This window comes from Alligator mississippiensis, chromosome 9 (genome assembly GCF_030867095.1).
Source record: "Alligator mississippiensis isolate rAllMis1 chromosome 9, rAllMis1, whole genome shotgun sequence".
Lineage (NCBI taxonomy): Eukaryota > Metazoa > Chordata > Crocodylia > Alligatoridae > Alligator > Alligator mississippiensis.
The window spans coordinates 72656500-72683185 of NC_081832.1; the positions used below are offsets into that span (position 1 = coordinate 72656500).

The window sequence follows — 26686 nt, forward strand, 5'->3', positions numbered from 1 at the left end:
GACCGGGTACTCCTCAGCCATGCGAAGTCCTGGTTCAGACTTCACTGCTGATTTCACAAGGAAGTTCGGCAGTCCTTAGACATCCCTGAGCACTTTTCGTAACACTAGAGGCTCCCGATGGCTCGTTATGTGCTATTTTCAGCAGCCAAAGGAGGTTTTTGAGCTAATTCAGCAAAATGGTAGAAGCAGCCGTGCGGTGCTAGTGCACTGATGTTATGGGGACTGTGTGCACCACAAGGCAAAAACTGGCCTCTGGAATATTCAGGAGTATTAATTTTAGAGATTGGGATAGATTTTTTGCCAGGAAAACTGAAGCAGTTCAGCGCCAAAGGACCCCAGTGTCTGAGAAGCAGGAGCCATACCCATGAAATGTTCCCAGCCTGGCCCATCATTCACTATTCGATTTGTCCCATTTATATTGCCTATTGGACCCTGTTGCATGCTGCCATTTAATAACCTAGATTCCCAGGCCAGCAGCTGACATGCCTCAGACCAAGTGCCCAGCTGGTTAAACATGTTCAGAAATCTTCTTTCTCTGCCAAAGCTAGTGCAATTGGGCCTTAATTTTGCACATTGCTGAGTGCCCTGGGGGAAGCACTGTCCGAGCCCCCAGCTCCCATCAGGGGCTTAGCACCTGCAGGGCGGTACTCTGCATTTGACAGCTCACTTAATGCAACTGCCCTCAGTCTGTTTGACTCACCAGCTAATTCTCTGGTGTGTAAAGTTGTCTTTGTAGTTGAAAGTACACAAATCTGAATAAGTAAAATATCCCTACAGGATATTTTCTTTGATTTTTTCCCTGTGACTTATTGAATTAAAGTCCATGAAGCTCTTTCTACCTACATAGCTGGCACTGAAGATGTCAGAGAGGCATAGCGATATGCACTGAGTCATCCAGAGTTCCAGCCTAGGTTTCCTGAAGCTGCCCTGCCAAAATAAATATTTCATAAGCTTCAGGTTTGTGCTATTGGGCTTGATTACTCCTTTCTAGACTACTGAATCGTCCTTCCTTAATGCAATCAGTAGTCAAGGCCGTATTTATATGCATGGTTTAGGATGGAGAGGCCTGTGGGAAGTACTCTACAGATATAGCTCTGTTATGTTCTAGCTACACATCACTAACTGTCCATCCCTGATTTCTAATCATTCCTCTTCAAAACTGACTCTGCAAACTGAAGTGCTATTAGCGTACTGGTGAATCCTTGTTAAGAATGGAAAAGCAGCTATTCATCCAAGTTGTGAAGCATCTATGGCCCGGGTGGCAAAGCACAATAACTTTCTGCACTTGTAATTGGTACTCTTGGGTGATTAAAAAAAAAAAAAAAAAAAAGCTATGAGTTCACTGTCAGTTGCCACCTTCCTACCGGAGCCAAAAACTGATGGTTGTACTGTATTTTCTCACATACAACACATGTCTTTTCCCAAAAATTCAGCTGCTGGAAATTGGAATGTGCATTATGAGTGAGGAAATACAGTAATAGCTGTTTCTGCCTCTGCTGAGGGCAGCACGTCGAACGTGCAGGGCTCTCTACCTGCTGGCTGCAGACACTTTCTCCCTCCCCTGGCAGAGGCTTCTGTTGCAGAAGCTGCTACTCACCGCTACTTCCCAGTATTTTCAAGGGAAAATGTTTTTTTTTTCATTCTGCTATTAAAAAACAAGGTGTGCATCTCATCTCATGCTGTATCTGGAGAAAATCAAGTATTTCCTCTTCCATGGGTGTTTAGGAGAAGACAGATCTAGTGGATATGGCCTGGAGACGCACAAAAGGGGGGAGAGCAGCAGCAGCAGCGTTCTGCTAGTCCATGGACACAATCTCCATCAGTGCTGCGTGGGGGCAGGGAGGGGGTGGGAGTGTGCTTGCACCTTCGTTTCCCTTAGAAACTTGAAGATCTGCTATGAGTAAGTGAATGCTGATCCCTTTAGCATCATCACATTGCCTACCGTGTCCTCCTCCTCCTCATTTTGGTATTGTCCTTAAGAGCACCGAGGGAAACAGCCTACAAGGATCTCTTGGCAGCGTAACTCCTGCGGCACTTCCAGCGATGGGGCTAAAGGACAGAAGTCAGGTCTGCCAACCTGCACTGACCCACATCATTCTATACCGGAAAAAACCCCACTGCATTTTTGATCGGCTCAGGGCTGAAGGCTGACATTTGAGTATCTGCTTTATTTGAGTGCCTGTCTCCAGTCGAAATCATTGAGACTTCAGTGGCCTAAACAGCTGAGAGCAAGTTAGCCATGTTCATCTGAAGTTGGGTAGAAGGCAGGATAGAGTTGTACCTTACATACTAACTAAATCAGAGATGTATAGCACAAGCTTTTGTAAGCAGCAGGCCTGCTTCATCCAATGCCGTGAAGGGAATGTAGGAAGCAGGGCTTCTAAATATAAAGCAGGGATTCGAATGCAAAGCGCAGGGAAAGGAGGGGGGGGGCGCGAAAAGAAGGGGGCACTGCTGAGAGAGGCAAGATGGGTAGGAGAAAAAAAAGAGAAATAAAGCAATTATCCCATTGAAGGACACAGGGCTTAGAAAAGCTAATCTAGGTAATGGGATAAGCACCCATTGTCTTGGTTTAGACCAGGGGTGGGCAAAATGTGGCCCTGTAGGCCAGATGTGGCCCACCAGGCCATTCTGTCCACCCCGCAGGGCCCCTAATAAATTTAGGAATTTAATATTTATCTGCCCTGGGCTGCCTATCATGCAGCCCTCGATGGCTTGCCAAAACTCAGTAAGCGGCCCTCAGCCTGAAATAATTGCCCGTCCCTGGTTTAGACCAAGCTACACGTCTCTTAGCTAGTTAGTCTATAAGGATCCCTCTGCACATGTGCATAGCAGGCGGCATGATTTTGCCTTATTGCCATTGCAGGGAAAGCCCAATCCCAGGTTCCCCCTGCAATGGCAAATAACAGCTTGCACAATCTTCCAGCCCCAGGGGTTTCACACACCACCCGGGCTGGGAGATCTCAGCTGTCCCCCACGGCTGCTGGGATCCAGCTGAGTCCTAGCACTCAGAAGTATGGTGCTAGGACCCAGAGTCAGCAGCTGCTGGGTCTGAGAGTCCCCTCAGTTATCGGACTCCCAGCCCCGGCTGGGCCATGATACGCCCCTGCTACACGTGCAAATTAAAGTTCAATAGCAACCAACTATAAAGGTAGTACACATTTTTGAGGTCTAATTTTACAGGTGGTTGTTGGAGCTTTTTATGGTGTAATAGGAACTTTGCTTGTGTCATTGGTCTGAAGGTAATTGCACAATTAACCAGTTACTTGTGCAATACCTACAACATGTAGAGGGGACCTAAGATGCAAATCTACTCTGTCTTCTGCCTAAACAGGAAATTCATGGACTCTAGCCCTAACCTCACATAATGTCTTTGCACTTGATGGGGAGCAGCTCTCAGAGTCTGAAAACAAGTTCATAATGGTAAAAACATTGGGCGCCTCTACACGAGTGCCGGAACTACTCTGATGCGCTGGAATTCCAACGTGTCAGAGCAGACTCGATTAAGCGGATCTACTGGAGCGTGGCAGTTGCTGCGTTCCTGCATCCTCCTGCGTCTCGTGTATCAGTGTCCCCGCACTTAAAAATGGCAGCGGGGGCGCTTGAGCTAAAGCTTGTCAAACAACCTTTAGTTCAAGTGCTCCTGCCGCCATTTTTAAGCATAGGGACACTGATACAGGAGATGGGGTGGCACATTAATTAAAGTGGCTCTCAGAGTCACTTTGATTAAACACGGCCGCCACCCCCTCCCCAGCCTCAGCACATGTAAAAGTGCCCATTTTAGTATTGTGGTGCTTAGGGTTGGAAGGGACCTAAACAGATCATCAGGTCTGACCCCCAGATTTTGATCTGTTGTGATCTTTCTGAATTCTGTGCAATAGAAAAAAACACTCTTTTATTTTCCCATAGTCAAAAAACCAAGATCTGGCCTGTTCTGAAGGGTGCCTCATGTTTCACAAGGGATGCCTCAAATCTACAAAGGTTGAGTAGCACTGTTCTAGATTCTCATTATGTGTAAAAAATTAGTTTTCTCCTGTTCTCTTTCCCTTTAGAGGTGGACTGTTGTGGTCACGGTTGCATACTGCCAAGATGCCTTTTCATTGTAGAGCTTGTTCTGCTGCTTCTGTGCTATATTTCTTCTGTGATGGAGGACCTCTCTCAGGTGCTGGCAGCAAAGCAGCACCTTTCACCAGTATCACGTGCAGTGTACAAAATGGGAAGTCCGTTTACCTTGATTAGTTCTGCCCTTTACAGGAAAAGTGGAAGACAAATCTCAGACATCTCAACTGTCAAGGACTGCTGCTTCTCCTTTCAAAAATAAAGTAGTATGTGCTGAATACAATATAAGCTTACATATAAGTATGTTATAAAATAAAGGGGGATCAAGTATAAGCCTCTGAAGTAATAAAAGCTGCAGTATGCCTAAAAGTTGCATCGTCTTCCATGACAGGCCGCTGCGTCTACACATCCATTGCCTTCTGAAAATATTTCTTCTTTGGAGCTTACCCTTTCCTGCCTCAATTCAACCTCAGTGCACTGGTGATGTCTGTGTTCTGTCGTACTAGGAATGTAAAGAAAATCCATCTGTAGTTGTAGATGCATGGGAAAAAAAAATACGTACTAAAATTTAAAACTTTACATTTCACCCCCCAAATTTACATTCTTAAGTAGTCATACCTGTCTGGAAACAAGGAGAAGATTATGTTCCAAACACACTGTGGGGAGAGCAGTTACGAAGCAAGAAAAAACAATATGGCACATTGGGCATGTCTACACATGCATTAATGCACCTTTGCTACTGTGCATTAAATTTAGTACCTCTAATATGAGGTGCTACATAAATGTGCAGTAGCCAGTGCTACTGCACAGTGGCAAAGGCACACGGTCTTTTCGTGACAATGCACCATAGACTAATTCTGCACATTAGCACATTAGCACGGCTTCTGCTGTGACGCACTAACGTGCAGTAGAATTAGTCTACTGCGCATTATGCATCTTGTGTAGATGCACCCACTTGTACTCTTTCTAGCTCCTTAGAATAGCACAGTAATGTAGCTACCAAAGCAGTGAGTTTAACATGGGAAAGCAAGCAGTGGGACTCATTCTTAACTAAGTCAGTGAGAGGAATATTAAAATATGCAGTGAATTGGAGAGGACATATTGTGGTTACTCTGTGAAGGATGTCTGCTTCTATTGCATAAAATCTTGTTTTGTATTCTAAGAAATGTTCTTTAAAATTTAGAATGAGTTCATGGCAAGAATGATAAAATGGTCTGAATCTGTGAATTCAAGTGCTGAAGATGATGCAGAAGTAGGAATATTCTTTCTGACAGAAAGTGGTGTCTCATGTAGCTTTTTTTCCTAAGAAATATTGGCTTCGGCTGGACGTTAATCTTCTGACTGAAATTTATGGAAAAATTAGATGTTTCTCAGTAAAAATTCATAAGGGAAGCAAGCATTAGATCCTTTTATCTAGCTAAGAGAAAGGAATTATGACAACCTATGGAGGTAGCAAAGTCTTATTTGCAGTAGATTGGAAGAACATGGCAGGTTTCTTTAAGGAACAGATTTCCTGTTGTTGTGACAATAGCCTTAAACTAAATGAAACATGAGTTTTAAATTATCCCCAGCATCTTGTTCTCTTTCAGGTGCTTGTCCATGCACATGTTCTGCCATGGATGCACACGTACCTTAAGTCCTTGAGCTTGGAAATAATTTTGCCATGGCACACCCATGCTCTGCATCTCCTCTGTTCTGTGCCAAGGCATAAAGGGCAATATGCATCCCCTTCTCAAGCCCATGGATCATGGTGGAGCTTCTGCAGTGATCCAGGCTGTGTTTTTAGACTGAAAGGTGCTCTCAGAAGTCTTTTTGCAAGACCAGACACTCCCCTGGTCTTAGCCATGGGGCTTCTCTTGTAGAGCAAGGCTCCATGTTTCCCTTCACTTCAATCAGACTCCCTCCCTCTACCCTCTACTAATGCGACTTCCCCCATGCTGCCTGGTTTAAAGCTATGTCCGTCTTGCATTGTGAAGAGAGACCTGAGCTAGCTCTGCATATGTAGCTATACTAATGCAGTGCTCCCCCATGGCTGTGCTGAGAAGTAGGGCTTATTAGCCCTAACAGAGAGAGCATCATGCCAGTTCACCTGTAGCACTCCCATTTCTGGAGCTGCTATGTGCTGAGCTAGCTTGCGGGGGTCACACATGGCACTGCCTTGCACCTTGAAACTCCAGCACAAGATTTAGGATATTCTCAGCTACCTTGTGATATCTCTGTGCGGCACTACACTGTGGTTGGTGAGTATTTAAGTGCCTCTATTATTCAAGGGAGTGTCGACCTCCAGGGAAGTGCTTTGTTTGTAAGTAGTTCACTTCCCTGGGGAAAAAAAAAAAGAGCATGAGGCTGGATTTCAGGTTTACTGCCCTGAGCGATGGGGTCAGCCCCCACCCCAAAGCCTAGGACTTAGCTGTGCTTGACTCTCCAGTGGTGGGGGGCTCCCTCTAGAGAAGTAGTCCTCCAGTCTCTTCATCTAAGACTCTAAGACATACCTCCAGGTAGAGTGGGCTCTGCTTTGGTTCCCTCCCCACTGGACTACCCGTATAGATGAGCACTCAAAGGAAAGAGATGTTGCTTACCAGTATTTCCATCCATTGCCCTTTCTGAAAGTACTTCTAGGCAAAACGCTCTTCATTTATGATGGATTAATGTTCCTCTGTAAAATCCTGAGAAGCAACAGCCTTATTTAAATACTTGCATACCTCTAATTGAGAACTTGTGGAGAGCTGGATGTGCCGGTTGGATCTTAGATACCAAGCGTGTCTAGCACTAAAGAGATTATAATGGCGGTGTTGAAACTTTTCAATGTGATTTATATTTCTTTTACGTGTTGTCTCGCTTTCCCTTTGTCTTTCACATCGACGCTCTAAGAGGCAGGGGCTGTGCTACCGAAAACAAATAACAGTTGCTTTTTCATTAAAGTCAGCTTACAGGATCTCGGCAATTCAACTTGTATCTTTGTTCTTTTAATAGCTTGCACAGACAAGGAGCTAAGGAATCTTGCTTCCCGGCTAAAGGACTGGTTCGGAGCACTTCATGAGGATGCCAACCGCGTCATCAAGCCAACAAGCTCGGACACGGCGCAAGGCAGTAAGAAAACACTTTCTAAAGTTCTGGGCAAGCTCGCACGGTCTGTCACCATTCACAAGGCAGAGCAGTTGTTGCAATCGCTAGTCTTGACCTACAGTGTCAAGGACCCAGAAGCAAGCAGACTAACATCTAAACAAGCACTAAGAAGCAAGTGCGGTAACATCATATAAAGGGCCTTGTCTTGAGAAATGCTGAACATCTGCAGCTCCTGTTGATCTCAAAACGAGTTACAATTGGTCACTGTACTCTCAGCCTATATGGTTTTAAAAGCAGACATCATGAGACCCAGATGTACACAATTTGGTTTAGTTGGTCAATCTGCTGTTAAGTCCACAGACTGTTCAGGTACTAGTCGAGCACATGACAACACTTTTTCTTCACATTGTCTGATCAGAGCCAAGATGCAGTATATAAGCAATAAGGATTTAGGTAAAATACAACATAAAGGAAGTTATACCAGGGCTTTAAAATTGCTTAGGCTTCATTTTGCTATACCCAGTTAGGCCTACCTCACAGAAATGACAATGGGGTGGAAGCATCTAAAGGACAAGCATGGGACTGGAGAGATTAGCTGATGGAAGGCAGGAAAATCTGAATATTGCATGTGTTGGGAAAAGATGTTAACAGACATGGCTCAGGTCCTTAGTCCACCTTCTTCGCATCTGCTTCTTTTAAAGAAACGAAGCAAAATGAATAATTACAAGGATGTTTATTCCCTATGGGCAAAACCAACATGACTGATTTTGATGTGCTTTACCCACCAGGGAGGGAAAGACTCTTGCAGTGGTTAGCAAAGGAGGTCATGCTCATTAAACAGCTGAAATGAGCTTGTCTTCTCTTAGGTCTGTCATGGTGAGGATAAATGTTATGAGCAAAAAAGGTATAAAATCCTAATGGTTTTTGGATTGCAGGCGTGGGTTAAGAAACTCTGCTTACTCCAATCGCTCCACCCACCAAGAATGGGTGGTGAGAAAGGGCAAAGAGAGTGCCAGTTCACTGCTGAGTCCTCTCACCACCCTATCTCATGCTGGCATCAAGAGTTGCACACCAGTCTGCTGCCTCTTACTCTGGAGAGCCAATCTAGGCTGCAGCAGAGTGCTCCAAACTGCAAACAGAGTTTGTATAATGCAGACTAATTATATCAAATTTGTGCGATTCAAGCCAAATGCACAAATAAGCTCTCTTGATAACTCCCATGTCCATACATTTCCATACATTTCCAGCTTATTTACAGTTACACATAAATGGCCATGCATGTAGCTTTAAAACACTGTGAGCTTCTTATTTCTTAAAGAGCACGGCAAAGTAATGAATTTATTATGGAAATGTAGCCAAACAGTGGTGTAGAGAGGCAGTTTGGAACGAATCTTGTAATGGCTTGAGGAAATGAATTCACATCAGGTCCAAGGGTATTTTTCCCCCTTTTAAAGATCCAAGGACATAAGCTTTCTCCTGAAGCCCTTAGGGCCCAGAACTAGACCGAGGCTCTAAATCTTGCTTTATTAAGATACTTAACGACACTCTCTGCATAGATGACTTTAGAGCTCTGCATAAAGAGGTGCCAAGGGCTAAAGACCAAACTGGTTCCTCAAGATGCTTAAGTTTGGACGCCTCAAAGCAATTTCAGTAGGGAAAACTCTTGTCATCTTGTTTTCATTTAGTTTGCTTCCACAGAGCTTGTATGTTGGAGGTTGCCTTGATGATCTCATGGTTCATCTGAACAGCCATTCATTGGTACACAAATTTAACCTACAAATATCGCATATTTTCCAGATATTGTTCCTTATATTCTTTTCTTGTTTTTATTACACAAACTGCTTAAGAACTGGCACACCTAAACCTTTATGGCAAGCCACAAAAAGTGAGCCTTTTCTATTTATCTGCAAGTTAATCCTTATACAGGCCAAATTCTACACCACTAATTTTCCCTGGTTGCACTGAAAATACACATAAGGCAAATCTACATGTTGCCCTGCGGCGCTGTTGTTACAGCGCTGTTTTTAATAGTTCCTTTTGGAACCTGTACTGCACCGTGCACGTGGCACACAGTTAGTTTTCACCACAGCGGGAGCAGTAAAATGGGGGAGCACGCCGCTACAGCAAAGTAGGTGTCAATCACGGGCTCATGTGATCACTACATTGCCACAGCATGTCATACAGTGATGTAGCGCACCTCTACGGCGACATAGGGTGATGGTCAGGCATGCCCATAGAGTAAAGGCATCTGGATTTTGCCTCATCTAATGTCAACTTAAAGCATTTCTAAGAATAGGGAGAATCTAAAATGGTGCTCAACATTCAAAGCAAAATTCAGGGGGTCTACACACTCCCCACAGACTAAAATGGAAGCAAGTCTTGATCTGAATTCATGCCAACATGTGAAGCACTGGAAACCCTGCACTACCTTCCTGATGTATGCACAATCCATTTTATTACCCTGTTTATGGTCCTCCCCCTTCCGCAGCCTGATCACTGCACTAAATTGAACCAGTTTGGTTATGCCCATGGAGCTTTAAAAGGCATGTGTATCTTCAAAGTAATCCATTTGGGTATGCCCCCGTGGCAGCAGAAGGAACAGATGGTGGGAAGAGATGACTAAGATGCCTTGGACACATCAGCTGTCTAGAAAAGGTGCTTCCAGCAGAGATTTCTCTGTGCTACATTAAATTTTCAAGATGCTACTGTGAGGGTGAATAAGCTCTTTGAATGCATTAAGATCACCCTCGGATGAATTGGGCTGGGGAGGAAACATTCACTCCTATTTTTTTTTTCTTTCGTGAAAGGAAAAGAGGTGGGTAACCATAGTGTTTCAAAAAAATAGGCCTTCATTCAAGGTAATATCTGCCTTTGGGCATGTCTACACATCACGGTATGGCAACATTGCTATGGCGCTGTGCTTTAGTACTTCCTTTTGGACAGTAAGTGCCCCTACTGCACCGTGCACATGGCGTATGGTTAGATTTCACTGCTGCATTGTCGTAGCCACACATTACAACGGGGGAGCGCACTGCTAGGGCAACGTAGCTGCCAATGACATGTAGACCCACGTGAGCGCCATGTCACCGTAGCACGGTGTATGTGTAGACACACCCCTTGTGACTTAAACTAAACCCTTTGTGTTAGGGACTGCTTCTTTGTACAGCTGACATCACCTCCATAAATAATATTAATGTGAGCACCTTGCAGACATGCACTGAAATAAGAAAATAATAAAACTAATTAGACACTAGGATCAGATGCAAATTGCCCATGGGGCTGTTGCTAATTTGAAAAGTTCCTGTGTTCCAGATACCCACTCAGCTGGTCCGTTGGTAGGAATGGGAGTTGTTCTTCCTTTACAGTCAGCAAAGCTTGATGCAATAGAAAAGAGCCTAGCTGAGGAATTTTACTTTTCTTCCTTTTTTTTTTTTTTTAATGATAATGGAAACTTGGTTAATTATTCCCTGTGTTAATTTAATTGTAGTATAGTTTAATAAAGTAAACTTGGCTCAGATAAGTCACTTCTTGGAGGAAGAAAAGCAATTTATGTGCCAGAAGGTGTATTTATTTTTAATTAGGAATTTCACTTAAAGGATTTTTTTTTATTATTATTATTCTGAGGAGACGGCTTGCTTTAGGTATTAATGGAATATGGAGCCTTTCACATGGAGGTCGCCTGTTTGAATCCCTTCCAGGTTTGCAATGAATGAAAGTTGTTAGTTCTTCAAACAGCTGTCAGATGGAGTGTAAAATGTAATGGTCTCAATCCAGCTCCTAGTGAACAGGTGTCCAAATCAGAAGAGCCACTGCCACAATTGACACTAATTGGCATCTTTCTTGGCAGTATGTGCAGAGGAGCCAAGAACTGAATGAATATGAAGTCAGTGCTATTCTCTCCACCCTGCGTAGCGACCATTGCAGGTCAGGGTTGAGACACAGGTAGGCGGGCATGAAAAAAGATTCACATAGCTGCTTCGCCTGTTGTAGGGATTCACAACCAGGACGCCACGAGGTGCTCTGAGATCCTTTCAAGGGTGCCCTGAGTACACAGTGTTAGCACGGTTGGGTGTGCAAGCATGGTTCACAGGATAAACCCACAGATTTCAAATCGGCATCCATAATATGACAAACATTCTGCCCTGTTGCGGTCTTGCCGAGTTCTTTGCAACTGAAAAATTGCTCTAGTGTTTTTCTGTAGTCAAAAAAGCAACTGAAAACTGAGCACTGGCATTTTCTGAGGGGTGCTTTGAAGCTAAAGAGGGTTACCCGGCGCTTCAAAGGTCAAGAACCACCAATCTATTGTGTTGGTCTCCAGGGCTGTGAGTCTAGACTACTGGTTTTCAGCATTTTTTTCATTTGCGGACCCCTTTGGAAATTTTGAATGCAGGTGCGGACCCCTTTGAATTGTAAGTGTGGGTATTCACATACCTTTGATTGATTGTAGTCATCTTTCATGGACCCCTTTGACATCCACAGACCACTGAAAACCAACTGGTCTACAGCATTAAATGAAAACTAAAGTCACTACAGAAAGCCAATAAACCATCTGTCTGGCACAATACATCTTTATAAGCAAATTTACCCTAAGACCGTAAGCTGCCTAATCTTACACTGGGGGAAGTGAAAACGGATTATGGAGCCCAAAGGGTTGTAGGCCCAAGCAGCGACTGCTCGGTAAAAGCAATGGAGTACTGTGAACAGTTTCCTGCAAGGTGTTGAAGGCATCCCCGCAGTGGGGTGGTGGATCTGCCTCACTAGATGCGAGTCTTGCATTGTGAACCCCCCCGTACTTTACTCAGAGTCCACTTGAATTCCTGCAAGTGCCCCTTGCGAGGAACGTGTTTGGGTTTCAGCCTCTTTTTTTTTGTGCTAATTTTGTAGCTGCGGTCAAAACCAAAGTGATTTATTGGAAGTAACTTTTATCAAGAGGCAATTTGAAGTGGAGATTGAAACTGCTGTTGCATCTCACTTTCACCCACATGCTGAAAGGCCATTGTGGTATTAACCTTTTCACTAGTAATAGCCATCTATCCAAGGGTTTTCCAAAGCATCTATCACTCTAATATCTAAACGCTTACATATCCCACTCTCTCACTTATAAGCTGCAGTGTTTATTAGAGGAGACCCCATAAGAAATATTAACTTGTAAAGCCTGGGAGAGCGCCCTTGTTTATTTAAAATTCCAACAGAAGAGTGTTTCTTAAACTAATATAATTAACTTTCTTCATAAGTGACCTTCCATAATTGCATCTCTGATGTGTCACAAAGCAGCTTCTTATCCGTATTAGTCATTATCTTACAATCTGCTCATTCAGCTTAGCATGGTCACCCATGTGCTGTTGCTGCTGCTGTGTCCCTGAGCACACGTTACACGGAAAGATAAAGGCCATACAAGAGGGAGGAGAGCAAAGTCATAGAAATAATACACGAATATCATCAGGGAGCAAGTGAAGGAGCAAGAGATGCTGGCATCTGGTCCTGCCATGCCATTGGCTTTGTCCCCAGCTAAGGGCAAGCTCTCACTTACACACATGGAGGGTGGGCCCTGGCAGAAAGCAGCTGGATAGACAGGTGAACAGTCTGGACAAGGTATGAAGCATGCCTTGCAAATGCTTCCCTGAGCAGTAGGAACACCCCAACATGGCACTTAACCCCCCCTGCTCTGCCCTCCCCCTCCATCCAGAGCAGGAAGGGGTAGTCAAGTAAAAGCCCAGCAGCTGTCCCCCCTCTGCCCACCACAACCCTACTGGCCTTGCTGAGGAGGTCAAGCCGTGGCTCCAAACGCATACTTCTGGTTCTATTTCCACCAGTGGCAGAACAGGTGCACCTTACACACATACCTGCTGCAAATTATATGGAGTAGGAGGATTGCTTACACAAGCACCTCTTCTATCCCAGTGGTTCGGGTGCTTGCCCAAGGAGAAGACGTGGTCTAGGCCTGCCCACCTTTTCGCGCCCCCCCCCAATGATGGGGAAGGTAGAGTAGAGATGCATTACCCACCTCCAAGCTAACCACCATGCCATGAATGAGTATTGCTTCAAGTACTCCCCAGCCCTTGTCTTGAAGCCACCTGTGGACCTTTATCAGTGAATAAAGCAAGTTATTGCTAGCTAATTTTACCCTCCAGGTATGTCGGAGACCTAGTCTAAAACCCACCACCATCTCTTGTTTAGGACACAGTTTTAGCCTCCTGAGGCACCCTTCCTCTGTTTCTCCCGGATTCGCAATACCTTCCCCATCTGGCTGCCCAGTGAGCCACTTCAAAAGAAGGGCTGGAGGAAGCTTTGGGAAATGCCTAGTCTGTAGTCTGTTTGTTAGACCAGTTGGGATGGAAACAGGAACATGTAGATTCCAACCCTACTGTGGGCAAGTAACCTAATGACTAGCTAGTTGAATGCAAGACCTCTTCTCCCCATGCCAGCTACTTGTGTTTTTTTCTGTGGGATTAACATGCATGCCTGAGCAATTCTATTACCCCAGACACCCATACCGCCACAGTGCGGTCTATTGAACATGCTCAGTAGGGCAGCGCAAGGCGAGCACAGGTAAGTGGTCTCCAGATGGTGCCTAGAGTAGATGATGGGTTTTAACATCCTCTGAAGGGAATAAAAATCATCATCTTGCACAGAAAGTAACGTCACCCTTCTTGCAGGAAAGGCAGGCACTGATTTACCACTTACGCTCAGGTGCTTGTGTACTGGAGAGTGCATGTGCAAGGTGCCCTGTGTATGTCCTCTAGGGAGCATTGTGGGCCTGCACAGCCCTCATTAGTACCTGCGTGTTGTGGGAGACTTCATAACCTGGAACTTTGTGTTTCTCCATTTCAGTTGTTCTCTAAGCTATAGCTTGGCAGTATATTGCCCTGCACCCTTGGGATACTGTGAGGGTTAATTAACTGTGTGCCAAGCTTTGAAAAAGGAAGTGGAAAGAGACCTGTTAAAGACTTGCCTTAAAAAATCCCAGGTTGGCATTTGGGTGATTAAAATGGTCTCCAAGAGCATCTAAAATGCTGTCTCTCCAGGCCCTGCAGAACTACACAGGCATGCAGTACAAGCATGCACTGTAAATACACTTGTTCTCTCGCTCTGTGGCGCTGGGTACGGAAGACGGGAGTAGACAGGAGCAGGCAGGAGTGCAGATGTGCAGCCTTTTCAGCTGATTTGCTTTTGTGGAGTTAGAAAACCATCACACTCCAGGGCTTCAAAGCACTGTGGTGTTTTCAGAGCAGTTCAAACAAAAGAGGACCACCCAATCAGTCTTGACCACCCAATCAATGAGGAGCATAGGTTACAAGAGCCCAGCAGGCAATTAGAGCAGCCATGTGGGCAAGAGTAGATCTGGGTGGGGCCTTGATGGAGGAAGATTGGGTGGGACATGGCAGACGAAAGGAAGCTATGAAATAATGTGGTAAGGGAGTGAGAAATGGGCCTGATAATCTCCTGGACATGGGCTTTGTGCCTCGAGATTCCTACACTTTGTGAGTCAAACCAGTTTGCAAACACAATGCATGCAGCCTCTCTCATGGGGCATCTGCAGCTCCACCTTCTTGAAGCAAACACGGTATATCCACTTGCAAATGAGGGGGAGTGCGGTGTGGGACACAGGAAACAACAGTTTGGGTTAATGTGGAGTAAGGCTTGGGGATCCCCACCCTCTGTCTCCCTGCAACACATCAGTGGCGTTCTGCCCCAGAACTCGGATCAGACTCCTATCTGCTGCGACTTGATTCAGCTAGTTCGTTCATTCGTACTTTGCATCGGATTGCTGCTGCTGGGCAGGAAAGGGTTAATCTGAGAAGACATTTGCTCCATATTCCAAATAAAAGACCCGGCAAGAGAAATAATGCTGTAATTTCCAAATGATGCATGTAGGAGGCTATGCGTTGTGACTCAGCAGGGGGTTGTTTATCTGTGCTGTCCTAGGGTTCGACACCAGCATACTACCCATCTGTAAGGATTCGTTAGGCTGGATGTTCAACAAACTCGATATGAACTATGACCTCTTGCTGGATCACTCGGAGATCAATGCCATTTATCTTGATAAGTACGAGCCGTGCATTAAACCCCTCTTCAACTCCTGCGACTCCTTCAAAGACGGAAAGCTTTCAAACAACGAATGGTGCTACTGCTTTCAGAAGCCAGGAGGTAAGGCGTTTGGTTTTATGGTGTAAAACTGATGTAGACCACATCACAATATGGATGCTGAAACATTGCAGCAAATGTCATCCAGTAAAGGCATTAGATCTTTAGACACTCTGTCTTTATTACTGGTGGTGTTAGTAATGATTAGGTAAGACAGATATCAGCTTACTACCTGGGGTGCCAATCATCCCCATGCATAATTCAGAGGACTGGACAGGATGTTAGGAAGCCTCAGGCAACACATTCCCAAACTTGGATGCCATAAGATAGGGCTGATTTTTAGGGAATAATGAACCACATCTGGTCATGAGATCTGTGGGATTTCTGGCTGCTCAGCCTCTGCATTTCTGTGCCCAAATCTGGAATTAGGAGCTTAATTTAGCTAAGCAAGTTTGCAAACTTTGTCTTAATTCTTCCCATGGCTCAGTGTAGGCATCTCTAAAATGGAATTAGCACCATTTACCCATCTTTGTGACGTGTTCTTATAGCTACAGAGAACAATATAGATGGCTGTGATATAAGCACTGGGGAAAATTGCTGTTTATAATGATCTCCTATAAGGTTAGTGCAGAATCTGTTCCCCATCACTCTGTTATACCCTTCAGTCAGATTAATATTACAAAGTAATACCACATGGTTTAATAAATTGCAACTCTCTTTAATGAGGAACCATTTCTGGTTTCTCTCACTCTCTTTTTTTAACATTTATATAGTAGTGGTGTTGTTTTTTTCATTTCTTTCCCAAGGTCTCTTCCTCTTTCTTATGCCTTGACTGGCCTGCCAGTCATGTCAAATTGAAAGTTCATCTTCCATTGCATTGAACAAAATATGTACCCCCTTATGAAAAAAGACTATAGTATAATGATGGCAAATATTGTGGATGAATGTTATCAATGTCCCCTGACTAAATGTGTGGCAGTGCTGGAACAAAAAAAAAAAAAAGCAGCAAATTAAATTGCTAGCACTCAAAATCTAGGAATGTGTTTTATTGCTAATAGAAAGCGGATGAACTTGTTTTCTTATTAACGTGGAAATTAGTTTATTACAAATCATAAATTAGAAACCTGGCCTTATTTCAGCTGGCTGGAGAGAAGGAAAAACCGTTTGACAACCAAAATGGCCCCCATACACTATTTCCAAGTATAGCGTGGTCTGCATTTTTTAATTAGTAGAGCTAATGACATAAATTTGTTTTGCTGTACAGTAACAGCATATGGGGCTCCCTCGTTCTCAGGTGTGCAGTAGCCTGTATTTCGTGTCGATAGCAAAGGCAGTCATTAGAGAGTCTGTCCTGGACCATCTGGAAAGTAACTCTCGTACTTTCTATTTAGGTCTTCCTTGCCAGAATGAAATGAACAGGATTCAAAAGCTAAGTAGAGGGAAGAGTCTGTTGGGTAAGTTCGATTATTTGCCATTCATTTAAATAACTCATTAAAGCTTCAGCGATTATTGTTAATTTTACATGCAGTAATAGCTTTGCAATTAGAAACTAATGCTTTAAGGTGGGAATACCACACTGCAGTGTGTTCTTGACACTTCATGAAATTAAACGAGTAATGAGATAGCAACATCTATAGCAGGTGTTATGATGGCGACTACATCGCTACGACTGGAGGATACAACTGCAAGGACATGTATTTTTATTCAAACATCCTAGGACTGGTTAAAAGCGTCTTTGTACGTAGTCAAGAAGAGTTCAGATTTCCTCCAGACACAAGATAAGAAGTACTTTTCGGCGAGTTACATTTTAGTCTAATTGTACGTTTAAATATTTTGCTGCAATAAGCTCTTTCTTGCCTCAGAACCCTGTATAATACAGTAGCGTTCGGGTTTTTTTAAATCTGAACAGCCACATGGTTAAATGAGTAGTGCTGTGCCACTAACGTTGAATGTTACTGCTCTGTCTACTCGCCATTATTTTTGAATATTTTCTGCCCAAACTCTTACATTTCAGTGAAGGTGATTTGGTGCCAATTAAAGTGCACTTGGTTACAGTAAGGACAGAGATGTCATTGGGAGTTTGCTTGACTTAAGATTTGATCCGTAAATATTTAACCAGGTATAATTAGGCAAAACACACAACACACAAGCTGCCTCTGCATTCAGTGCAGCGCTGTCAGATGCCCCCATCTGACGCCCGCAGAGGCAGAGTAGCCACCCGTGTACATTTACATACAGTTGCCCAAGGTCAGCATACTCTGAAAATTTTAGGGGCCATGAATACAAGTGAAGTAACCCTCCAGAGAAGGAGGCGACAGGCCTTTTATGCCAAGAAATGAAACAGCAAGATGCTTATATTCAGGACTAACATGACCCCCCTTCCAGCTCTTTTCCTCCTAAATGCAGCACTTCCCCCACTGAAGATACTGGGCATTTTTACACGTGCTCCAGGACGTGGCACCGTTGCTTTAATTAGCAAGCCACGCTAATTAAAAGCGCCTGCACGTCACATTTATCAGCATCTTTGTGTGTCCCCGTGCTGAAAAAATGGCAGCGGGGCACTTTGAACTAAAGCTCATCGAATGTCTTGTATTTCAAAGCACCCCACCACCCTTTTTTTCAGCGCGGAGACATGTGAGGACGCTGATACACATGGCACAGAAAGCCACCGGAGCACACCAGTGTCCATGCTCCAGCCGACTCAATTAACCAAGTCTGCTCCAACACACTGGATTTCCAGCACATGGGAGCAGGCACCGGGCACTCCTATAGGAGCCCACTGAGCCCAGGGCAAGGTCTTAAGTAAGTCCCCGACGTGCACAAGACTCCTTGGGACTTGTTACTGTAGGACCAGGGCTCTCTTTAGTTATGTTCCTAGACTTTAAAGCCAGAGGAATATGGCCCTGTCAGGGTTGTCATGTAGGCTTTATGTAAAACCCATTTCAATCCATTTGTAACCCATTAAAAGAGGCGGGGAAACATTTTCAGTAAATCTAAGATTTCCCAGAATCCTGTAACGTTGAAACTCTGGGTTCTGATTCAGATCCGTTTCAAGACAGACACATGCCGTTATACTTGGTTTTTAATCGGGGAACCTGAAACTTTCCTCGAGGCCAACTGGCATCTGGCTCAGCCCTGTCACTCATCCATAATGTATTTGCATTGTGGTTACAACCAGCCCGTGTCAAAGCTAAGACACCCGCACGTTCATGGCTATGGAATAAAAACACATCATCCGGTTTTCTGCACGCACCAGGTCAGGCGCAGGCTGTTGCAGAGGAAGTCGCCATGTTGTTCTCCCCATCTCTCGTGGAGGCTGTGATTTCCAAAGCCACCTCAGAAATCAGGCATCCCAACTCCTAATCGTTTCTAATGGGAACGGTGCATCCATAACCACTAGCTTTTATAATCTAGCCCTCTGCTTCTTCCTCCTCTGTTGTTCTTTACAAGATAAAATAATTGTTGTCTAGGCTGAAAAATAAATGATTTGTTCTGATGTGGAGGGAGATAATGACTATTTAATATAGAACATCGCATTGCAGTGATCATATCACAGGAGCAGGCAAAATAAAACCAGTGTATAATGTGCACTTAGCCCCAATACCCAAAGACCACTGGATTGAAGAAAGGAATAAAACCAACTAAGTTTAGCAAATCAGTAGGTATATGTCATATATAGCTGTACAGGCTACAAGCAAATACAGAAAGGAACTGTTTGCTTCAGCTAGTACCTTGAAAGTATGTCTGCATAATGACACCCTTCTGTGAGCTGCTTATCTGATCACATTGCTATTTAGACAGAGCAGAACAATGTTTTTTTTCCCTTGCCTCCGTTGCAAAAAAGCATGCGAATGGAAAACAAAAATGCTGCTTGTAGCAGCAATGAAGATAAAAATAAGATATGAGTGGTATCAGAGAGGCTACCTTTTTAATTATTCTCTTTCCTGCTCTCTCTCTGACACGCTAAGTGAAATATTTATATTCCAGACACTGTGTATCAGGAAGACTTTTGTAAACTTGTGCTCATTGAGGAAAAACGAGGTCTTTGGGCATTTTTTTTCCTTGATGCTTTACAAAACAGATGACAATTGCAACAGAATACTTCAAAGTCATTGCCATTAGGTATGTTGAATTTGGAGGCTTTCAAATCCAATCCATCTTCCCAGGGGACTGAATTAAAAAGTAAACAACCCTATGCATCTGCGCCTACCAGATATATCTAGGGTACAATTAACTGTAGAGACTGTACTTTTAAAGAGTGTGTCTGTGCAGCCTGATAATACTTCTCCTGCATCACCAAGGTAATAAACTTCTACTTCCTTCAGCAGCCTATCCAAGCAATTTTAGTTGGGGTAACAGCTAACGCAGAGATAGACACACTACCATTTTGCTCGGCAGGAAATTCTGTCAATCCCGGGTACTTATTTGGGCTCCTTATCATCTTTAACACATTTATCTTCATTTTATTCTTGTGAAGAAAGGACCCATTTTACAGACAGGAAATTGAGGCAGAGAAAGTCTTAGAGCTAAATCCACAAAGGAGACTTAGCTGTTGCAGTGCTGCTCCACTTTGCATGGCGTAAGTAAATATTCAACGGATTGGAAAAAAAGAGAAATCAAGTAGGACGCTATAGCTTATTGATTAAGGCACTCAAATGGGAGAGGATATCTCTCAGTTCTACTCTCTGTTCTGCTGAAAACCAGATATAAAACAGGAAGTGGCAACAGGAGGAATTGAGAGTGCCGCTCTCGCTCCACCCCACAATACCCTCAGGCCTCATGACTCAAGGGGGCCCATGTCTTCCACCTAGAGCCTACATGTGGCTTCAGCCACAGAGGTAGGTACCGGATACAATGGGAGAGCCCCCAATGCGTCCAGGTTGGGTTTGTGTTCTGAGAATGCCTACCAGGATGCTCGACAGGTGAACGAGGCAAAGAAACACGTCTTTGAAGCTCACTAGCACTCAGCCTGAGATAGACAAGTCATTGGATGACATCGGATCCACAGCTCAGTGCTAAGCCCTGTGCAGGCATGCCCAGGAGCAAAACTCTAGGCACATACAGAGCTTTAACATTGGAAACTCAGGCACCCACAAACTCCTGGCACCTTAAGGGTTAGGCAGTGAGGATTTTAAAGATCAGCATTTTGGACTTAGGCACCTAATGCAGTGGTTAAGCCCACAAGCCCTTGTGCCGCTCAGATTCTAAGTGCATTGTCCAGAGCACACAAGATGTTTGTGACAAAGCAGAAAATAAAACAGCGTCTCCTATAGTCTCAGCTATCAAAGTATCCTGAGCAGCCTATACTTTCTTTTCTGTATGCAGTACACATGCCAGGCTGGCTCATTATTACTCGTTTTCATTCCTGTGAAGCAATAGCAGTGGCATAGGCACAATTCTCTCCCAGTTTGGTGGGTGAGAATCATTTCAAGAATCGTGATGGAAAGTCGGGTCGGACGTTGCAGAACGCTCCAGTGGCAAACTCCGTGCTCTAGGAAAGCTAGTCTCTAATTCAGACGTAGGAAGAGAGTTCAAATGCAAGGAGAACCAGAGATGCCGTGAGAATGGAGCAGGTTTGAAGCAGAAGGGTGGAAGGGCAAATGAGAGGTCAAGCCAAGCCAAAAAGGAAGCACGTAATAAGGTTGGAAGCTGAGCAGGAGCCAAACAGGGGCAGACACAAAGGAGGAAACAGTTGGGAGGGGCAGGAGTTTTGAAACCAAAGCGTGACTCATTTGATTGACAAATGATTGGCAGCTTTTTTTTAATGAACGGTATAGCCAGTAAGATGGCTCCATCCCAAACCCTCCTCTCTGAGGACTTGGGCCTTCAGGAAGGCTTGCCGATCTGACAGGGATGAATGCTATATAAACACAGAACTGAGGAGACTCTTTTTATGTTGGGCCAAACCAAAATCTGGGATCAAAATATTCGTATGATGTGAGGTGTGTGAAAGTCATAGGGTACGGCTCTGGTATGTCTCTGCCACTATTGTAACCGATTCCTCTAGAGGCATTTTTGTTTCATAGATATGTACGGTCTTGGTGGCACTGCCTCCAGCAGGTGAATTTAGGGAGTGTGCGTGCTAATCTCGGTACTCAGCTGCTTGGCCAGTACACCGACTGCAGCATTCAGACCTCACATGTGCAACCTCACATCAGCAGGCTTGCCTCATCTCTAGCTCCTTAATTAGATATTGAAAGGCTCAGTGTAAAAGCACATGCGAATCAGGGCCCTGCTACCCATTCAAATCAAAGCTGAGTAGAAACCAGCTACACAGTTATTACACATTTTCAAGCACTAACTTTATAGCTGGTTGGCTCTTTTGATCACTGGATAGTCAATTTTATCATGCGATAATTGCTTTGCACATGTGGCTGGTCTAAATTTATTGCGCGATTAACCAGTCAGCATGTAGCAGGGGCCTTAGGGATCTACATTCCACTTGCAGAAGGGAAATTCCCCTTCTCCTGTGCATCATCCTTTGACCTGCTTTGAACCCTAGGTGAACAGGCCTAAGTGCATCAACAGTGAGACTCTTGAAGTTAGTGGAGTCTCATTCACTTGTGAATAAAGAGAGCTGGGGCCCTTGCTTTTATACACTGTGGGCACGTCTACATGTGCAGTAGACTGTGCGGTTGTTACTACACAGTCATTTAATACTTGCTTAAGCAAGTCATGGTTCATGCCCGGCAATGCTATGTCACTGTAGCAACAAGGTACAGTCACGTAGCTCGTCACTATGGCAACACGGTGTCTTATGTAGATGCGCCCTGTGTCACTTGCAACAAACGCAAAGCATTTTTGATGCTTTTTGAGTGCCCATCATGGTGAATATCCAGGTTTGATGCAAAGAACAGACATAATGAAGCTTCTGAAAAAAATAAATTCTGAGATACATTTGTAATACACTATGTTAGGGAATCTAAATATAGAAGTACCAGCTCCCCTTATAACGTCATTTAGACTCATGCATTAATCAGTACTTGGAGCCAGATCATCGGTTGATGTAAATTTATATAACTCCATTGCTTCCAGTTGAGTTGTGTCATTTTATACCAGGTGAGGATCTAAGCTACATAAACTTCTCTAGGTTTGTGTAGTCCAAATCAGGTCTCAGGGCATTTATACACATGCTCCGGAGGGGCGGCTGGGGTGCTTTAATTAGTGCCTCTCTGAAAGCCTCACTAATTAAAAACGCCCAGAGAGTCATGTGTATCAGCGTCCCTGCACTGAAAAACGGTGGTGGGACACCTTGAACTAAAGCTCGTCAAATGAGCTTTAGTTTAAAGTGCCCTGCCACCATTTTCAGCGCAGGGACGCTGATGCACGTGATGCTAGAGTCTGCTGGAGTGCGGTAATTACAACGATTAATCGAGTCTGCTCTGACGCACTGTAATTACAGCACATCAGCGCAGCCTCCCTGCACATGTATAGGAGCCCATAGTGTTTAAATAAGAAGAGGAATAGGCATGAATTTGGAAAGTCTTTCTGGGTCAATATTGAATTAAGTGACTTAACAGTGAATTTGAGCTTCAGAGCAGTATGGCTGAGCACACTCACTGTACTATTAGAATGTGAATAATAAAGCAAATAAGTCTTTGATCATCAGGAATATTCATCCTCTTTGCAGTTCTCCTGGTATATGAACACACCAATGGCATCTCTATCCAAACGTGCTAAGACCCCCGCTTTGGCTGGTTAAAACAGCAGTTAATAAGTGAAATAATGTTCACTAAAATCAGGTCAGAGAGAGAAAGATTAATGCTCGGATGTTTCAGAACTACATTTCTGACATTTAAAAATTGGACATCTGCTTTAATAGCTGCAGTGGGATTAGATGGGAAACTCATGGATTCATAATATATGTGACTGGCTTCCCATTTGTATGTCTTTTATATAAGTAATTGCATGGCATTTGGGCAGTGCTTCCTCATTCATTCCTCTTCAATGGCCAATACAGTGGAAATAGCCTTTTTGACGCACACGAACAATATGCAGAGATGCTGTATACGTGGAACTAGTTAAAGGAAGTATTGTGCGGCCAGTAAATCACTGGCATCTCTGACAAAGGAAAAAGCTACTTTCTCAAAAATCATTTGAGACAATAGAGGTTGTTTTTCTGTGCTTGAAACTGAAGCAACCAGCAAAGAATGGAGAGAGACTATGCAGACCTCTCCGGGGAATAAAGCTAACTGATCTCTAAGGACAAGTGAGTTTTTTTCACATTGAAGCACATTTGCATTATAGCTACTGAAAGTGGTGTGAACAATAAAACAGGCTTCTCTTGAGAGCTTGCCTGTCTGCAGGCTCAAGAATGCACCACTCGCTCACAGGCTGATGCAAAAGGGCTTTGTTAGACGAAAAAATTTAAAACTATTGTATTGTTCAGCTTCCAATCCCTGAAAAGCATTAGTGCTTCTTTTATACATGGGAACTTGTAATAAGTCTGGAGTTGTGCTTCAATTTGTTACGAATTAAATAGCGAGCAGATGGCAGATACCTTGCAGAGATCATTATCGTGGTACACAAAGACTGATCTGATAAACAGTTGAAAAGACATAAATTAAAATGAAATTTGGAATTAATTTTGGCCTGGCTATGGCTCTAATTGGAAGGAAACCACATTTTAAGCCCAAAAGGAGATCTATGGAGAACTTAAATCAGTGATGGGTTGTACCTGGTTCTGAGATGCACACAGAGAGCAGTGAATCCTCAGTCCATGGGCTTGCATTAGGACTATGTGGATTCAGGATCAGGTCCTCAACACAGCAAAATTAATTGTGACAATCTGGCAGGGAAGATTAGTGAGCATGTAGAGGTGTGCCCTAACCTTGGCTAAATACTGTCAGTAGTTGAACAGGATATGGGGGGCACACACTGCAGTTTTTAAAGGGCTGATACAGCATACAATAAAAGAAACAGAAAAGGCCCTGTGTGTCTGATGCGTATCTGAGGAACTATTCTAATAGGGACTGTACCTGGGGCACAGAAACTAATGCACCACCCATCATTCATGGCTGTGTCCAAGGGTGTAGTCAGTTCGGTCTGCCACAGGCAGCCTTGCGCTGTAGAACATGTACGTTCTCATCATTTGTCTATATCAGAACCACATCCTCCCAGAGTCACCTGGTCCTTCTCTGTGAATAAAGAGCACCTGATCCTAGATCAAATTCTTGTTGCCCAGCAGGCATTTGACAGAACAGTCGAGTTTTGGTCACAAACAACGTTCAACGAGAGCTGAAACCTAAAGCACATGTGTGCCTTAGATTCTCCCCTCCACTTTCTCTTGAATAACTCTTTGCTGAATTTATATGGGTTTGGACAACAATGATCTTTTTAGTTCTTCCCACATTAAAGAAGTTCAACTTAACAGACAAGCAAGGCTCAGGGAATAATTAATAGAGAATAAGTAACCTCACAGATATAGCTGCTGCCTCTGCCTACACAATGACCAGGAACAGACAACAGATTTGCTCATAAAAGCTAGGGACAGAAGTTACACATAAACTGGTATAAGTGATCAGAGACCAGTTTAAACCTGCAACAGAACAGAATTTCAGCGCACATAAACCGCTTTCAAAATGGCCAAAACTGATTTAAGATAAACCTTGTTGAATGTAGAATCAGAGGGCACGTGTACACGTGATGATGTCACGATGTACACGTGACAGAAATTTCCCTTTGTGTGGCTTAATGGCGTCACACATTACATGTGTATGAGTTTTGGGGGTTTAAATGAGTTTGCACCATTGCAAACTAAACTGCATCCTGATGTTAGTTTGCAATGTTGCAACTTGGAACATTGTAGCCATTAGTCGGCTTGCCCCCCACCCCCAACCCCTGCTTCTGGCCTGGGCATGCGGCTGCATTTCTGGAATCAAAAGTGTTCACTTGCTTATTAGTTCAGTCTACCCAGTTTCGACTAACCTGCACAGATTGTATCAATTCAGCCTCGGGCTTTTTGACTGCCTGCACTTAGCCAAAGTGAAGATGATAATAACATTTACACAACTCACAGGGGTGCTGTGAGGCTAACTCCACCAATGTGTGTAAAGTTCTTTGAGACCCTTGGAAAGATGGTGCTATAGCACTGCAAAATATTACCACCGTTAAGGAAGATGGGGACCCTGCACTTTTACCAACCATGAGGTGGAGCATCTGAAAAGAATACATTTCCCACAGGAAACAAAACCACCCAGTAATATGTTAGGAGGCCCTTACTTCAGAACATGCATTTGCATTTCAAGCACAAAGAAGAAAATCCTCTGCACTTTTCAGAAAGCAGAAGCATGTTTTGAATTGGAGCCAATACAAAGGTTTCCAGTTCAAGTGTGTTTGTTAATGTTATTTTTTCATGGTTTGACTTTATTTGTTGCTTGTTACAGGTCAAAGCAGGAACTGAGGCCCAAAGAGCCTGTTATTTGAGCTAAAACCCCTTCAGATTGGCCCAACTCTGATTTCTCTAATAATGCTAAACCCTTACTTAAGTGTACTGTGTGCCCACTTCACACTACCACAGCAGTGCTAAATGCCTCAGTATAAATGAGAAATGAGTCCACAATAGTCTACTCTCTCCCTTGCGCCTATAAAAATTATGTGGTTTGCTTTATTTAGGTGCTTTCATTCCACGATGCAATGAAGAAGGCTATTACAAAGCAACACAATGTCATGGAAGTACAGGGCAGTGCTGGTGCGTTGATAAGTATGGAAATGAGATAGCCGGCTCAAGAAAACAAGGGACAGTCAGCTGTGGTGAGTAACGGCATCCTTTCTAAGATAACAGAGAAATTAACTTTGTTGTAAGGCCTGCCACAGCGGGAAGATGAACTATGATAAAAAAAAGGTGACGATGTAGGCAGCATAATTACCAGTGTTCAAAAGCAGTCACACATGTTCCTGTTCACAGTCCAAAGGTGGCTGCGTGTTCATGTACTTTCATTCCAAAAGAATGGCAGGTGTTACAGTATGAAATTGGGAACAACAATAAATGAGAAAAAGGTTTTGCTACCAGCTTGGAAATATAGTAACTGTTATTAAAATAAAGGATGTGAGGCTGTCGCGCATGGCTATTACCTGTATTGTTCCTTATTCAGTAGCAAACACACTTATAGAAGCTTCATAAATAAGAGCTTCTTTAAGAATGCAAAGTTTAACTATGGGGAGTTTTATAAAATAACAACCAAGTCCTTTAAAACTGTCAGTACTACAGTATAGTTAGGCTGCTGACAGATGTTCAGCTAGAGGCGCGCGATGGGATCTGATCCACAATCCAAACATCCCAACAGTTGCACCTCCTGCATGCCAGGATATGTGATTGAGGATCAGACCCAAATCTTGCCCTATTTGTCAGTGCCAGTGCAACAGCAAAGGTGCCCTACAATCAGCTGGTTTTTGGCTGGCTCCAGAGACCCAGAGCCAGCAACATGGTGATATTGGAAGTTACGGTGCCAGCATAGTAGACGTATTTATAAGACTG

The 26686-nt window shown here is 43.8% G+C and overlaps 1 protein-coding gene across 1 annotated transcript in view; it reads left to right on the forward strand.

Moving 5' to 3' along the window:
• The window catches only part of SPOCK1 (SPARC (osteonectin), cwcv and kazal like domains proteoglycan 1), a 498679-nt gene that overhangs the window by 460941 nt on the left and 11052 nt on the right, over positions 1–26686 (forward strand). Inside the window, exons 7-10 of the mRNA XM_006261659.4 lie at positions 7033–7149; positions 15052–15273; positions 16602–16664; positions 25825–25962. Of these exons, the coding sequence (XP_006261721.2) occupies positions 7033–7149; positions 15052–15273; positions 16602–16664; positions 25825–25962 (540 nt within the window). The remainder of the gene's footprint in view (positions 1–7032; positions 7150–15051; positions 15274–16601; positions 16665–25824; positions 25963–26686) is intronic.